The 14,885-nt window shown below is 36.6% G+C and overlaps 1 protein-coding gene across 1 annotated transcript in view; it reads right to left on the bottom strand.

Annotated features, from left to right (window-relative positions):
* Window positions 1-352: 352 nt before the first annotated feature.
* brinp1 (bone morphogenetic protein/retinoic acid inducible neural-specific 1) overlaps window positions 353-14,885 on the bottom strand; it is a 296,156-nt gene continuing 281,623 nt past the window's right edge. Inside the window, exon 7 of the mRNA XM_061733573.1 lies at window positions 353-1,733. Coding sequence (XP_061589557.1) covers window positions 593-1,733 — 1,141 coding nt within the window. The 3' untranslated portion in view covers window positions 353-592. The remainder of the gene's footprint in view (window positions 1,734-14,885) is intronic.

Here is a 14,885-nt window from a genome sequence, read left to right on the forward strand (position 1 = left end):
AATTACGAGAATAAAGTCGTAAAATTACGAGAATAAAGTCATAGCCTAGTGTTACGAGAATAAAGTCGTTATACTACGAGAATAAAGTCGTAATATTACGACTTTATTCTCGCAACAATATGACTTTATTCTTGTAATTTTACGACTTTATACTCGTAATATTACAACTTTATTCTCGTAATATTATGACTTTATTCTCCCAACAATATTACTTTATTCTTGTAATTTTACGACTTTATTCTTATAATATTACAACTATATTCTCGCAACATTAGGCTATGACTTTATTCTCGTAATTTTATGACTTTATTCTCATAATATTATGACTTTATTCTCGTAATTTTACGACTTTATTCTCGTAATTTTACGACTTTATTCTCGTAATTTCCAAATTTTTTTTGTCTTAGTTTGGCCCTAATACTCCGTCGTACTTTTTCAAGAATTATGCTTACAAAGTTATTATTACATCAAAAAGGCAGAAAAGGTCAAAAAAATGGAAAGAAGGAAAAAAAAAAAAAAAGATTAACGTCCCCCGTATTAGTCCATGTGTTGGGTGTTTTCATTTCCTTCGCTGTCTTTTAATTTAAACAGTTCAGCAGAGCTTAGCGGTCAGGTGATCCGACTGTTTTAGTATCTCCGTGCTGTACATGTCCAAGGCGTGGTTGACCCGGATCATCTCGCTGTTGGTGAGCTTGAGCCGGTGCTTCAGCATACAGGAGAACAGGTCCAGCTGGGGCTTGCCGGGCGCAGACGGCGGCGCCAGGCGGTTGATGCGATCCCTAATGTCCAGGAGCAGCAGCATAACCGAAGAGGACGAGTAAAACTGGGTTCCCTGCGTGTACGACTGGTTCACCTGCTGCACGGCGCTGCGGAGCAGGTCGGCGTTGAAGCGCAAGCTGTAGCCGAACACTTGGATGTCGGAGATCTTGATGTAGATCTGCCGCTTGTTGGGGTCGGCCAGGTCCACCGGGCCCTGGCCCGTGTCGTTGCGGAGGCCGGTTGGGATCTTGGCGCGACTGCGTAGGTAGATGTGCACCGTCTCGAAAAAGGTCTTCCACCTGTTGCCGAGCAGCAGGGTCCAGTTGAAGCACTGGGAGTTCTGCAGGCGCACCTTCTCCCAGCGCGGGTACCCGTGCTCGCCGAACGGCATGCTCCAGCCCTCCGAGTGGCTGCCGCTGAACGGGTTGACGTACACGAAGAACATGGGGTCGATGCTGCTGTTCCGCATCTGGCAGATCTTCATGGACAGGCCGATGATCATGTGGAGATAGTCCATGCGGTTCTTGTTGCTCTTGAGCGTCAGGGACATGCGCTTGCGCCAGCGCGGGTCGAAGAACGTCTCCAGCCGGATCTCGTTGCTGATGAACGTGGTGTGGATGTACAAGCGGGAATCCATTTTCTGCAGCAGGTATTTCAGTTCCAGGTCCTGAAAGTCCAGGTCGGTTTCGAAACTGATGAACTGCTCGCTGCGCTCCGAGTCCACGTTCTGGGACTCGCAGCGGCCCCGGTACAGCTTGTAGCCTTTGTTGCAGGAGCCGCACTGCGAGATGTTGGCCAGGCTGCACATGGCGCAGCTGTTGTTGCCGCCGATGACGCAGGGGATCGGCCGCTGGCACAGCGTGACGCCGGTGTGGCAAACGCACGTCCGCTGGCTCTCCAGGAACGTCCCCCAGAACCCGTTTTCATTGCAGTACAAGAAGGACTGGACCCTGTTGAGCCACTGCATCACAGACCTGGGGAGACAGAGACGGGAGAAGGAACATTGTTCTGTTATCGTATTTCTGTTAGTTTTTTGTGAGCAAATTAGGGCTGCAGCTATCGAATATTCTAGTAATCGAGTATTCTACCAAAAATTCCATCGATTAATCGAGTAATCGGATAAAACATATTTTTGTTTAGTTAAAGAGCCATTATAAATATACATAAGATGTTAATTGACATTACTAAGACTAAATTATATAATACAGTAGGTTCATGGCTGAGCATTTAAAAACCCTGAACTTACACCTGAAGGGAGAAAAATACATTTTATGTCCTGAAATGCCCTGGATTCCCAAAACACAGCTTTAATCAGCCATGCACCTGCTGTTTATTATAACAAATGCTTGCTTTTCTGTGAGAGAGAAGCTAGTTCACACGGGATTTTGGTCTCGTGTGAGCCGAGACTTATTTTGAGAACTTGCGGACAGGGGGGCTGTTACAACCAAAAACGTAATAATGGCCAATAACGTAATAACTGCCAATAACGTAATAATTTTGACCATTTCAAATGTAATAAGTCCAATAGTGTAATAATGTGCCAATAATGTAATAAAACTTTTGAGCCAATTACGTAATAACTTTTTGCCGATAATGTAATAAGGCATTACATTATTGGCTTGGTATTAAAAAATTATTACAAAATTATTACATTATCGGCAAAAAGTTATTACATTATTGACTCAAAAGTTTTATTACATTATTGGCACATTATTACACTATTGGCTTTATTACATTTGAAATGGCCAAAATTATTACATTATTGGCAGTTATTACGTTATTGGCCGTTATTACGTTTTTGGTTGTAACAGGGGCGAATAGGCCTCCCCCCCCCCTCCGCAAGGTGCTGAGTAGAAAGGTATAAAGATGCGAGAGCCAGAAGTCCGGGTTCAGAGTCTGCTGTGGGTCTAGTGCACGACGCCCAGCGCGGTTTCCTTGCCCTACTCTGTATCAGGACTGTTTCGGCTCTCCAGTCTCGTGTCGAGGTAAGAGTATGAGGCCGTGGCCCTTTGTAATTGTGTGTGCGTAATATTGCTCTGCCATTTGTGGGGGATGACTTGACACCTTGTCCTAGCAAAAAGAGTAATTGTGTGTGTGTCTTCTATGCAAATGCTTGCTTTTCTTGCTGTTAATAAAGATCCATATATCATTATAGCAAAAGCGAGTGTGTGATTCATTTTGTTACAGCCGCCCACTTCTAGAACCTTAAAGTGAGATTTTCTCCCAAAACACACCAGTCGACCAAATTCACTGCCTTCACTCAAAAAGCTAAGGATCTTACCAAGAAATGTTCTTATTTCTAACCTAAAAATGCCATTACACCTGATAACACACATCACTTAAAAAGGTTAGCTGTTTTTCCCACGTGTTTCAATTGAACTTTCATTTGTGTCAAGCTAATTTTAAGTTCTAGTTACGGTAAGTTTTAAGTTAAAGTCTTTAAGATTCTGAGTTTTGGCAGTGTTTTTTCTCTTAGTGTTTTTCTTTTAGTTAAAACTGTAGTGGGAACAGATGTTTAGAGGAACCTATGTATGTACCGGGTGAAGGCTGATTTATGGTTCCGCGTTACACCAACGCAGAGCCGGCGTAGGCTCTGCGTTGGTGTAACGTGGAACCATAAATCAGGCTTTAGGGGGGGAACATATAGGAGAACGGACCAGAAGAATATAGAGTGGATTAAAAATAAAGGTTAAGCACTGAACTACATGTGTCTCCCGTCTGGGCCATTGCAGACTCATTGCCTGAGCACGGCATTTTACTAAAACCAAACATAACCGCTGCCTCTTTCTTCCCCCTTTAACGCGCGCGGCGTCAGCGTGTTGTGCCGCTTTAAATGTAGTCCGGGCGAAATACCTGCTTTGAGCTGCAAAATTAAACGATTCCTCGAGGCAGAGAAAATTCCTCGATCATTTTTTGTAATCGAATTACTCAAATTATTCGAGGAATCGTTTCAGCCCTAGAGCAAATCCATTGTTTTAACAGCTAGGCAGTGGCCCCTTTAAGAGACAGGAGGCGGGGCATAGGAAGTGACATCACAAATCAACCAGGAAGTGGAAGCACAGGGCAGTCCGGCTCAGCCCTGGCTTTGCTCTCATTCGAAAAAACTATGGGCAGATATTAGCAAATTTATTATTGACTCTTTCACTATTGATTTTAATTTACATTGGGAAAATGTTGTTTTTGGTTTCCATTGTTTCCCTAAGAAAGAAGGAAAATGTTACTTTTTGATAAATCTGTTTTAATTTCTTGCCAAATTTCACATTCATAAATGTGTAAATTTTCCAGGCAAACCCCTTGCTTTTATGTTTTCCAGAAATAAATGGAACTTTACTTAAAATTAATCACTAAATCAACAAATGAAAAGGCTATTAAAACCGTAGACTTGTGTAATATGTATAATCTTCTTGAATAACGAACATCACCCCTGGCACATGTTCTGTATTCTATTTGTATACTGTTCCTGTATACTATTCTGTAATAATTATTTTAAATAAAGTTTATAAAAAAAAAATCCGGCCAGCCCCCGGGTCTGGCGCTCAGAAGGCACGCCGATCTTTCCCAGTGTCCAGCCGCGGTACTGCAACAAAAAATCCCATGGGGCCCAGAAAGCTTTTTTCCCATAGACCGCAATAGTAAAAGAGAAGCCTCTAAAACTGTTCACAGGAACCTCCAGCTGTAATCACCGGCAATTACTAATCTTTGTAGTCTATATTTTTAAGTCATGGACTTTATATCCGTCAAAAATGTTTTATAACGGCCAGAAAAGTAAAAGAAAAGTCTCTTTCTGGGCGTGACGTCACGGCCGTGTCGGTGCCATTGATGTTGCCCCGGGGCATGATGGGAGGCCCCAGAGCATCATGGGAGGTGACTCAACTGCGCATGCTCTATGGGCCCCTTAACACGGAAGTAAACCCAGAAGTCAGGACATTTTTCGGCGTATGCGCTGGTGAGCAAATTGCATTGAAATGAATGGGCGGCCATTTTCGATGTCCCATCCAGTTTTTATTAATAGATCCATGGTTTCTATCTGCAGACATCTGCCTACATCTCATGCCATACGAAGCATCGTCGGTATGTAATGTTATCATATGCCTTTATGTTCAATTATAGTTCCATATTTGTTGGTTAAAAGTTGTTTTGTGATATTTAAGGATGATATAATCTCTGCGAATATTTTGTACGTAAAATGGTTAGCCAATCAGCGGATTTCAGGTACAGTGTGAAATGGTATGAGTGACCACAGATTTCAACTCAACAGGTTACTTTATTGTTAAAAATATGTAATGTACAAGAAGTATATTTTAAAAATATATTTCCGTCTGTTCTCAGTTTCACCCTTTTCAAGTCAATAAACCTGTGGACAAACTGATCAAGGTCTTCAGAGTTTTGATGAACGGAAGGTGTTTATATTCTGGACATATATCGAGGGCGGCATAAACATAAAAAAACTACAAGAATTCTGATCAGAATCAAGACTGCATTGCTTTGGTACTGTAAGTATATGTAAAATATTAAATCTGAGAAGACTAAAAAAAATATGGTTTGGTTCTCAGGGGAGGAATTGCATTATGGTGGAAAGCATTATTTGGTATTCTTATCTCGTCTTTTTCTTTTCCTCCCTCAGGCATCTTTCCTTGTAATCTTGACAGTACGGGAAGTTCTTTTCAGAGTTATGACATGAATCCTAATTCCTTATTTTTTAGAGGGGAAAGCTGGTCAATGTCAGTAACATGTGGGTGAACTTGTGCATGAACTATGCACCAGGCCAAAAAGACACAGGGTTGCACCATGACAAGTACACAATACAGTGTCGAAATACAATTGATTTCCTTTAATTTTTGGCCTTTTTGTTGCTATTTCTCCCCGTTTATACAAACTATCATCTTAAGAGAACAATGGTAACATCTTATATTCTATGTTCTTTAGCTTTAAATTGATGAATCACGAAAAAGAACAGTAGGAAAGACAAGGGATATTTACAGTAAAACAAGTAACGATCGATACAAGTAAAACAAAGTAAAAAGTAAATACAGTGGCTCTAATGACAAGAAGTTCATGACATCAATCAAACCCATTTTACATGGAAATCACAACCTAAAAGTGTTTATAGTTTAAGTGATTCCAACTAAAACATTAAAGCTGCAAGCAGCGATGAACGGGCCCTCGCACATGCAATTTTCACCAATAAAGGTCAAGGTAGGGCTGCACGATTCTGGACAAAATGAGAATCACGATTTTTTTGCTTAGAATTGAGATCACGATTCTCTCACGATTTTTTTCCAATATAAAATTTATTGCACTTATTACTTTAACTTTGCAACAGCTGAACAAAAATATAATAACAATAAACATCTCTTGTCTTCTTTACACAAACCTTTGAATAATTTAAACAATAATAACAATTTAACAATATTTGTTCCTCCCTGAGTTGAACACCCTTTCAGAAAGGGGACTTGTAACAGATCCTGTAGTTCTGAGGCAACAAATTATTCCTCTGGCTGGGATGAACCCCCCATTGCCTTTTGCTGCTATTAAGAAGCTGCCGATACAAAAGGTAAACGTTACAAAAAATATGATGGTGCCTGATAAAAGACTGGCATCAACTTTGTAACAGCTGACATTGAACATAAAAACAATAAACATCTATCCTGTCTTTAAATAATTTTAACAATAACAATTTTAATATTTATGTGCAATATGTGTCAGGTGATGAGAAAGGTAGATGTTTCTCCAAATGTAATCCACAATCATTAACAAAATATAACAAACATGACAACATGATAGTTGACCATGACAGGACTACAACAACCTAGAACATAGGCCTAGTCCTTTTTTTATGCAGCCATCTTTAAAAAAAAAAAATATATATATATTTTTTTTATAAAATCGTCGTCATTTGGAAATGAGATCGCGTTCAAGCATGAATCGAGATCGCGATTTTTTAACGATTAATCGTGCAGCCCTAGGTCAAGGACTCAAAACTAAGTCCAATGACACCACCCATGACTCTTTATATCAAACCATTCAAAAGTTATGGCAGAAAGTAAGAACTATCAGATGTTCCCGGTGCATGTTGGACTGTCTCACCAGACATGGTTTTGAGTCCTTGAACATAATTGGTGCAAATTAGCCCCGCCCCTTCATCTGATTGTTTCCATCAAATTCAGCAGCAAATTCAGCTACAAGAGCTTGGGCTTGATTTACACTTACTATTTAAAGTGATATAGTCCTAAGTGTGATACTGAGTGTCATCTACAGTGTAGGCTACTAAAACAAACAAAATAATCAAATAGATCATTTATAAACCATTTACTGTAAACACGTTGTCTACTTTATTTAGACTATAATTAATATAAATTATTGTGTTTTTGTACAATAACACACCTTTAATAATGTATGAATCATCACTCACACATAAAAAAATAATTTTATTTTTTTAATTTTATTTTCTTTAACTCTTGGGGGCCCCCTAGTGGTCACGGGGCCGTAAGCAGCCGCTTAGTTCGCTTATGCCTTGGGCCGGCTCTGACGCAAGTGAAGGTGTCAGGATTGGTTAAAAAAGGTAATTTACCAAAAGCTTGGCCTTTTGAAGCATTATGGATTAAAGATCAACGCATTTTTAAAATTCTTTTAATCAGACGATCATCATTTAGCCCAAAAAACAATGTTCCTCAATGCAAAATTGGGTTTCAGAGTCCAGTTCTCTTCAAGATTCAGGGAGTTTTGGGGAAATCTCAGTTTATAAAAGACCAAGACTGGAAACTCTTGTCGGGATGTGTGTGATGTTTGAGCCCTCGGGCGCTACTGCAGGAAAAACCTTCATGCCAGTGTGATCAATGAAGCCACATGGGCTCAGGAAACCACTGTCACTCAACAGTCCACTGCTGCATCCACACATGTAACCTAAAACTGTATAATGCAAGCAAGATGCCATTTATCAACTCTGGGCACAAGCTTATCTCCGATGAACAGAGAGACAATTTTTCTTTCCTCAGTTCCTTTGTGAGTCGTGTGTGAAAACCTTTATTTTTTTTTCTTGTTTATTTCCCACTCACTGTTACATTTAAAGATATCAGGAAATGTGAAGTGACTGGTAACCTCAGGTGTTAAAAACAAACTAGTTATAGGGGCGTTAACTAATGGAAAATTCACACATATTCAGAATAAAAATAAATCAAAGAGCTGGGTGTTGGTAAAAGAAAAAACGATGATGAGTCTGATAATTACTATGGAATGTCACATTCTCAGCTTGTTGCCAGGCAACATGTAAAATCACTGATTACAGACATTTCTTCAAACATCATTCGAGAAAGAATATATTAAATAAGATCTCCATGAACTAAAAAACCCTCCATGATTTAATGCTGGTGTCGCCTCTGAACAACAAATAACCCTTATTTTCTGCTGACAACATAGATGAAGTCGATATGAGCCAGTCTGACTACAGGTACGCGGCCACAGCAGTGTAAAATGTAAATTAACTGTTTGACGGTTTAATTCACAGTTTCTTCCACAGTTTCTGAAAAGAAATGGGTATTAAAACTATTTTACAAAAAAAAAAAGGTTCCATATCCGCCTTAGTTTTTTTTTTTTTTTTTTTTAGTTTAGTTTATTTTCGGTCGTGACACAAAAAAATAAAAAATAAAAAACAAGAATAAAACTGACAACAAGAAAACGAATACACTGTTCAAAGAAAACATAACAAAAAAGTTTCCAGTATACAAATAAACAAATGACATCTAGACCGAAAAAGGTGTAGCTGAAGCAAAGATTGTTATTTGCCTACCCTCAAAAAGATTAATTAAATTAATGAAATAAAAGCAAAAAGTAAGAGAAAGACTGCCAGTAAAACAAATTGCCTCTGTAGGGATAACAAACATTCCTAAAAAAATAAAAAAGATTTTTAAAATAAAGGTGCATCTACATGTTACCTTCATCCTTAAAAAATCAAAGCAAATCACCAATTAAATAAATACCCAAATCAACATCAAGCCACTCATTAACTTAATATAAGGAAACCATCCTTCTTTTCAATGTTTTTTTAAATAAAGTTAAAGTTCTACATGATTTCAAATCTATATCTAATTTAATCCAAACATCCACTGTAGCATCTCAGTTTGGTGTTGGTTCTGATTGTTGATTTCCTGTGTATATACTCTCCCCTCTGAGGTTGTAATGGCTTTGTCTTAAATTGAACATATTTTGAATACAGTCTGGCAGCATGTTATTGTTGATTTTGAACATAATCTGTGCAGTTTTGAAATCCACCAGTTCATTGAATTTAAGCTCATTTGAATCTATAAATAATTGATTGGTTGGGTGCTTGTATCCAACTTTGTTTATGAGTCGCATTGCTTTTTTTTTAAGTAAAAATATTGGTTTTGTGATTGTCTTAAAGGAGCCGTCTGTAAGAAATGTCCAAAACTGGTACTGCAGTCACTTTCAAAATATTGTTGAGCGGCGTGTACCCTCCCCCTCCTCCCCCCGACCAGAGGTTGCCAGGTAGGCTGCAGAATGCAGCAGGAACGTAGGCTGCCATGGCTGCCATAATTAGAGCCGAGCTGGCAACCCGGATGCTGAAACAATACTGACTTGGTGATTTGGAGATAGGTGGAGGGTGGAGCTTCAGAAACAATACTGACTTGGTGATTGGGAGATAGGTGGAGGGTGGAGCTTCAGAAACAATACTGACTTGGTGATTGGGAGATAGGTGGAGGGTGGAGCTTCAGAAACAATACTGACTTGGTGATTGGGAGATAGGTGGAGGGTGGAGCTTCAGAAACAATACTGACTTGGTGATTGGGAGATAGGTGGAGGGTGGAGCTTCAGAAACAATACTGACTTGGTGATTGGGAGATAGGTGGAGGGTGGAGCTTCAACATAAACATCAGTTGAGGGCTGCAACTCCTCTTTTTAAACTGGAATATCCTGGCTTGAGTGCTGTTGTCAGTGACATAAGTATTTGAAATGAACATGATTTTTAAATGTCTGTTGACATATCGGGGTCATTTTATGATTCGTTTTATTATTGCTCTTACATACAGCTCCTTTAAATGTGTGTCCCCATACTTCTATACAGTATGTTATATATGGTTTTATTAAAGATTGATACAGGAGTTTTAATGAGTTTAATGTTAGAATATTTTTACATTTATATAGAATTACAATGGTTTTTTCACAGCTTATGGTCAATAACCTGTTTGAAGGTTTAATTCACAGTTTCTTCCACAGTTTCTGAAAAGAAATGGGTATTAAAACTATTTTACAAAAAAGAAAAATGGTTCCATATCAGCCTTTGCTTCAGTTTTACTTTATTTATCTTTATTTATCTTATTTATTTATTAACTTTTTTTTTTTTGCATCATTGGACCACTTCCCAACATCAAGACCAATTTCAGTTTACATGGATGAAGTTTCAGCGTCTTATTTCTCCGACCAGTTCTCAGAACGGACATAACAAGATGTTACAACGCAACAAACCTAAACGGACACTCAAGCGTGGCAAGAAAACCCAGTGACCGACGACTCGGAGGAAAGTGATCCTGACAACAGTGCAGATGGAGCAGATTCAGAAAATATTTATTCCCCATCTGTGGACTTAGTTCAGTGATCTATTTAAAGTTTTAAGTTTAAAGGTAGAGTTTAGTATTTATTTTCAGAATGCTGCTTTTTCATCACAATGGTTAATACAGATCAATGGATGAGCTCCGGTGTAACACAATTCAAAGATATATTCAATTTGAACATGCAGGTAAAATCATTTATTGACCTAAGATCAGAATATAATATTCCTAACAGACACTTTTTTAAGTATTTACAAATTCGTAGCATTACTCATTCACTCATTCAAAAAAAGAAATTACGGCTTGGGTTATCGGAAATTGAAGAAACTTTGTTATTTTCAGACACAATAAAAGGAAAGTTCAGTGAAGTCTACAACATCTTATCAGGAGAAGGTCGATCCACTTTTCAGTTATTAAAAAATATTTGGGAAAAGGAATTAGGCACAACCTTACAACAAAAAGCCTGGCTAAATATCTGTGAAAGAGTACATTTCCCATTTACAAGCAATACAATTAAGGAAGCTAATTTTAAATTCATCCACAAATTCTACTTAACTCCTATAAAAATGCATAAAATATCAAAGGATATTTCATCAAAGTGTCCAAGATGTAAAAAAAATGGAGGGGACATTTATGCATATGTTCCGGGAATGTGACCGCTTACAAAATTATTGGAATTAAATTAATTCCCTAACACAACTAATCCTGGACAAAACATTTGATTTAAGCAGTAGTTTATATTTATTAAATGACACATATAATTTACAACTACATAACAAAAAATGCAGGATATTAATTTTGATAACTTACTTTGCAAAAAAAATGTATACTTTTATTTTGGAAGAATGATTCCCCTCCATCTTTTAAGACTTTCATCGACCAAATCACAGCATTTCTACCATTAGAAAAGCTAACATTGGAAAAATATAACCGTGGCATCTTTTTCAAGAATTTTGGTTCCCATTATTTTCTGGCTTAGAGCTTCATTCATTGTAAACTTCATTGTACGCTGATTGCTGTTTTATTGCTGTCATTTACTTTATGTATCTTATGTATCTGTAGGTATTCGAGTTTTGATGCCCCTATTGTTACTTTTTTTTTTTTTTTACAGTTTATTTATTTTTATTTATTTCGTGTGTATGTTTTTTGTGTTTTTTTTGGTAGCTATTACTATGTTGAAACAGTGATATGATGTTTTAAGCTCAGAAAAGGACAAGGACAGTGTAATGGGACATATTAAGTGGACATATAATGTGAAACAACAACAAAAGTATCTATTTGAATCACTCGCTCATGCTGGAGTTCAATGATAAGATAATAATGATAATATGATGATGATAAAATAATAATATTCAACATATATTCAATCAATTTTCATTCTGCAAAAAAGAGCCATAAGAATAATCAGTAGAAAACGATATAGAGATCCAACAAATCCATTATTCCTTAAAATTTCATGAACTAGTAGACTATAGTATTCTGCAAATTATGTTTAAAGCTCATAAAAAACTTTACCAATCAACATTCAGAAAATATTTGAAAAAAGAGAAAGCAAGTATAACTTAAAAGGAACAGAGATTTAAAAAAAACCAAGATTCAGGACTAAATTGATGGAACGTTGTGTTTCTGTGAAAGGAATCAGTTTATGGAACAATCTGAACAAAGAAAACAAAGAATCCAAATCAAACATTACATTCAAAAGAACAATTAAAGCCTGTATGTTAAGGAAATATAATGAAATATGTTAGTTGAGTTTGATTGACATACCCATAGACGGCGGTAATTTTATTTTAATGTTATTTTAACTTTATTTTATTTTAGTTTTTTTTATTCAATTAGTTTTTGTTGTTTTTATTATTATTATTTTTAATTTATGTTATTTGTGAAAGGGGCAGATCAGATAAGATTCTTCTTATTTCTGCTCCCTTTTCATTCACAAGTTAAGAACATTTGTATTTGTATTGAATCGTTTTATTTTTTGAATGAAATAAAGAATAAAATGAAATGAATAAGAGAGATAATTAATAGTTTTCTAATTGAGAAATACTAAAAACCTTTTTCAAAGACGTTTGCGAGATGAAAGAACTAAGAAACACATGCAGCGTCTGAATCTTTGTTCAGACCGTGCAGGGACGGATCATTAGATAATTGTGCAGGTTTTCATGTTTCACTTAACCCCAGCTATCTTTATTTTTATCCAAAACAGGGTGTTTGAACACAAGTTATATATATTTTCATCAGGTTAACATTTAGTTCGATACTTTGAGGCTAACATAGGCTATGCAATACATGTGAAAAGGAAATGTTTCTGTTGTTTTATTACCATCGCTCCAATGGAGATGGTTTAGTATCCTAAAGATAATAAAAATGGTGCTATGCTACTGCAACAATGTGCAGGCTACATTTAAGAAGATAATGGCTGATAACGCCCACTTGCGCACTTACCGTTGCTATGTTGAACACATGAGTACATTTACAGACAGTCCTGCTGCTGCTCAGTACAAGGCCAGTACCTGATCGTGCACTCAAAACAGTCAGAACAATAATTGCAGAATTCTGAGTACATCCATGTTTTACATTTTGTCAGTGTGGCAGAAATACAGTATAGTTGTTTATTACATTTATGGTCTAAAACAGGGTCCATTTTCAGCCTCGATGAAGGAGAAACTTCAATCTCTCACACTTTTGATGGAGAAAAAGTGAAATCTTGGCAGTAACTGCTAATTAGGGTAAAGCTGGCTAAAATCGTTATATCCGAAAGTGCAATGGCAGTTTTATATTGAAACACGGTGTATGATGTAGATTGTGAAAGAAAATACATTTTTTTTTGCCTGCATATATATTAATGGTTGTATTTTTAATATATAATATATATATCATGTATATTTTAATATATCATATATATTTTAATATATCATATATATTTTAATATATCATATATATTTTATTTGATGAAATTATATATATATATATATATATATATATATATATATATATATATATATATATATATTAGGGCTGGGACTTTATCACGTTAATTACGATTAATTAATTACAGAAAAATAACGCAACAAAAAAAATAACGCATTTAATCGCAATTTAATATTTGTTATTTACTGTCTCATATTTGTTATTTACTGTCTAATTATGTCAAATTATTTACTGTCTAATTATGTCTTGCCGCTTTTAATGTCAATGTAAAGCACTTTGAATTACCTTGTGTTGAATTGTGCTGTATAAATAAATTTGCCTTGCCTTGCCTTGCCTTGCAATTTACTTTTGCACTCCAAACATTGCAGAACGTTTCTCATTGCACGAGTTCCCGGTATAAGTTCCCCGTAATACTGATGCACAGAAACAACACGAGAAACAACAATGGAAACCCAAACCGATGGGAAGTCGTTGCTGGTTCGGTGGGCGGATATTTTAGTTTTAAATATCTACCGAGTGGAAACCTGGAAGAAAGGGCACTTTATGTTTAACTGTTGGTCTGTTTATTTTATGCCAAGGATATTTTAACTATTTTGCAATGTTCAGTTTCCACTTTTCTGGAATGTACTTGAAAGTGCAGTTTTTTTAATTTTACTAAACAAAAACAAATGTGTTTAAAACATGGAAAGTTTACAAAAAGTCCTGAAAAAGCTCGAATATAGTTAACTTGAATTTAAGTTTGTGCCTTGTGGACAATGCAATCATATTCCTATTATTCATATTGCACTTTATGTTAACACTCAGTTATCAAAATATCATATACCAAAATGTACCAGTACCAATACCAGTTATCATATACCAAAATGCATTTAAATTGATAAATGTTACTTCTCGTGTCAAATATTGATATGCGATTAACTGCGATTAATTTATTACAAAGCCTCTAATTAATTAGATAATTTTTTTTAATCGAGTCCCACCACTAATATATATATATATATATATATATATATATATATATATATATATATGTATATATATATATATATATATGTATATATATGACATCCACTGCTAGTCTAAAACGCGACAGAAAATACCTATAATACCTAGACTATGACATTTCAAGTATCTCTTCTACACCGGTGGCTTTAGTTGTTTTCAAGCTTACAACTCGTCTCCGATAGTCTCAGATCCAGCAGCTCTCACTGATCCTAAAGCCCAGGGTCGCTTTAGCATCACCCACCAGCACACGCAGAACGTTAAACTCCACTCAGTGAGGTCTGAGCCCAGATTACAGCCAGAAATCTTATAACTCTGAAGCAACAGTGCTAACCACCAAATCACCACATCGCCTCACGTCTGGAGTGAGGAACTCCCTGGGGAAAGCATTTTTGAGTCTTTGCAAAACGCAAAAAACACAATCCTGCAGGAATGGAAACACATACTGTAGTGCAGCTCTTTGCTTCAGAATAAAAACCTTTGCCAAATCTCCCCCCTGCAAATTTCTGTCAGGGAAAAGTCAACAACAGCTCCTTTCTTGACCACTCAAATGAATATTTCAGCTTGATTCTACTTCTACTTATGTGGCAAACTTATTGTATACTGAATACCTTTCAGTGTTATGTTGCG

The sequence above is a fragment of the Cololabis saira genome, chromosome 11, assembly GCF_033807715.1.
Source record: "Cololabis saira isolate AMF1-May2022 chromosome 11, fColSai1.1, whole genome shotgun sequence".
NCBI classification, from domain to species: domain Eukaryota; kingdom Metazoa; phylum Chordata; class Actinopteri; order Beloniformes; family Belonidae; genus Cololabis; species Cololabis saira.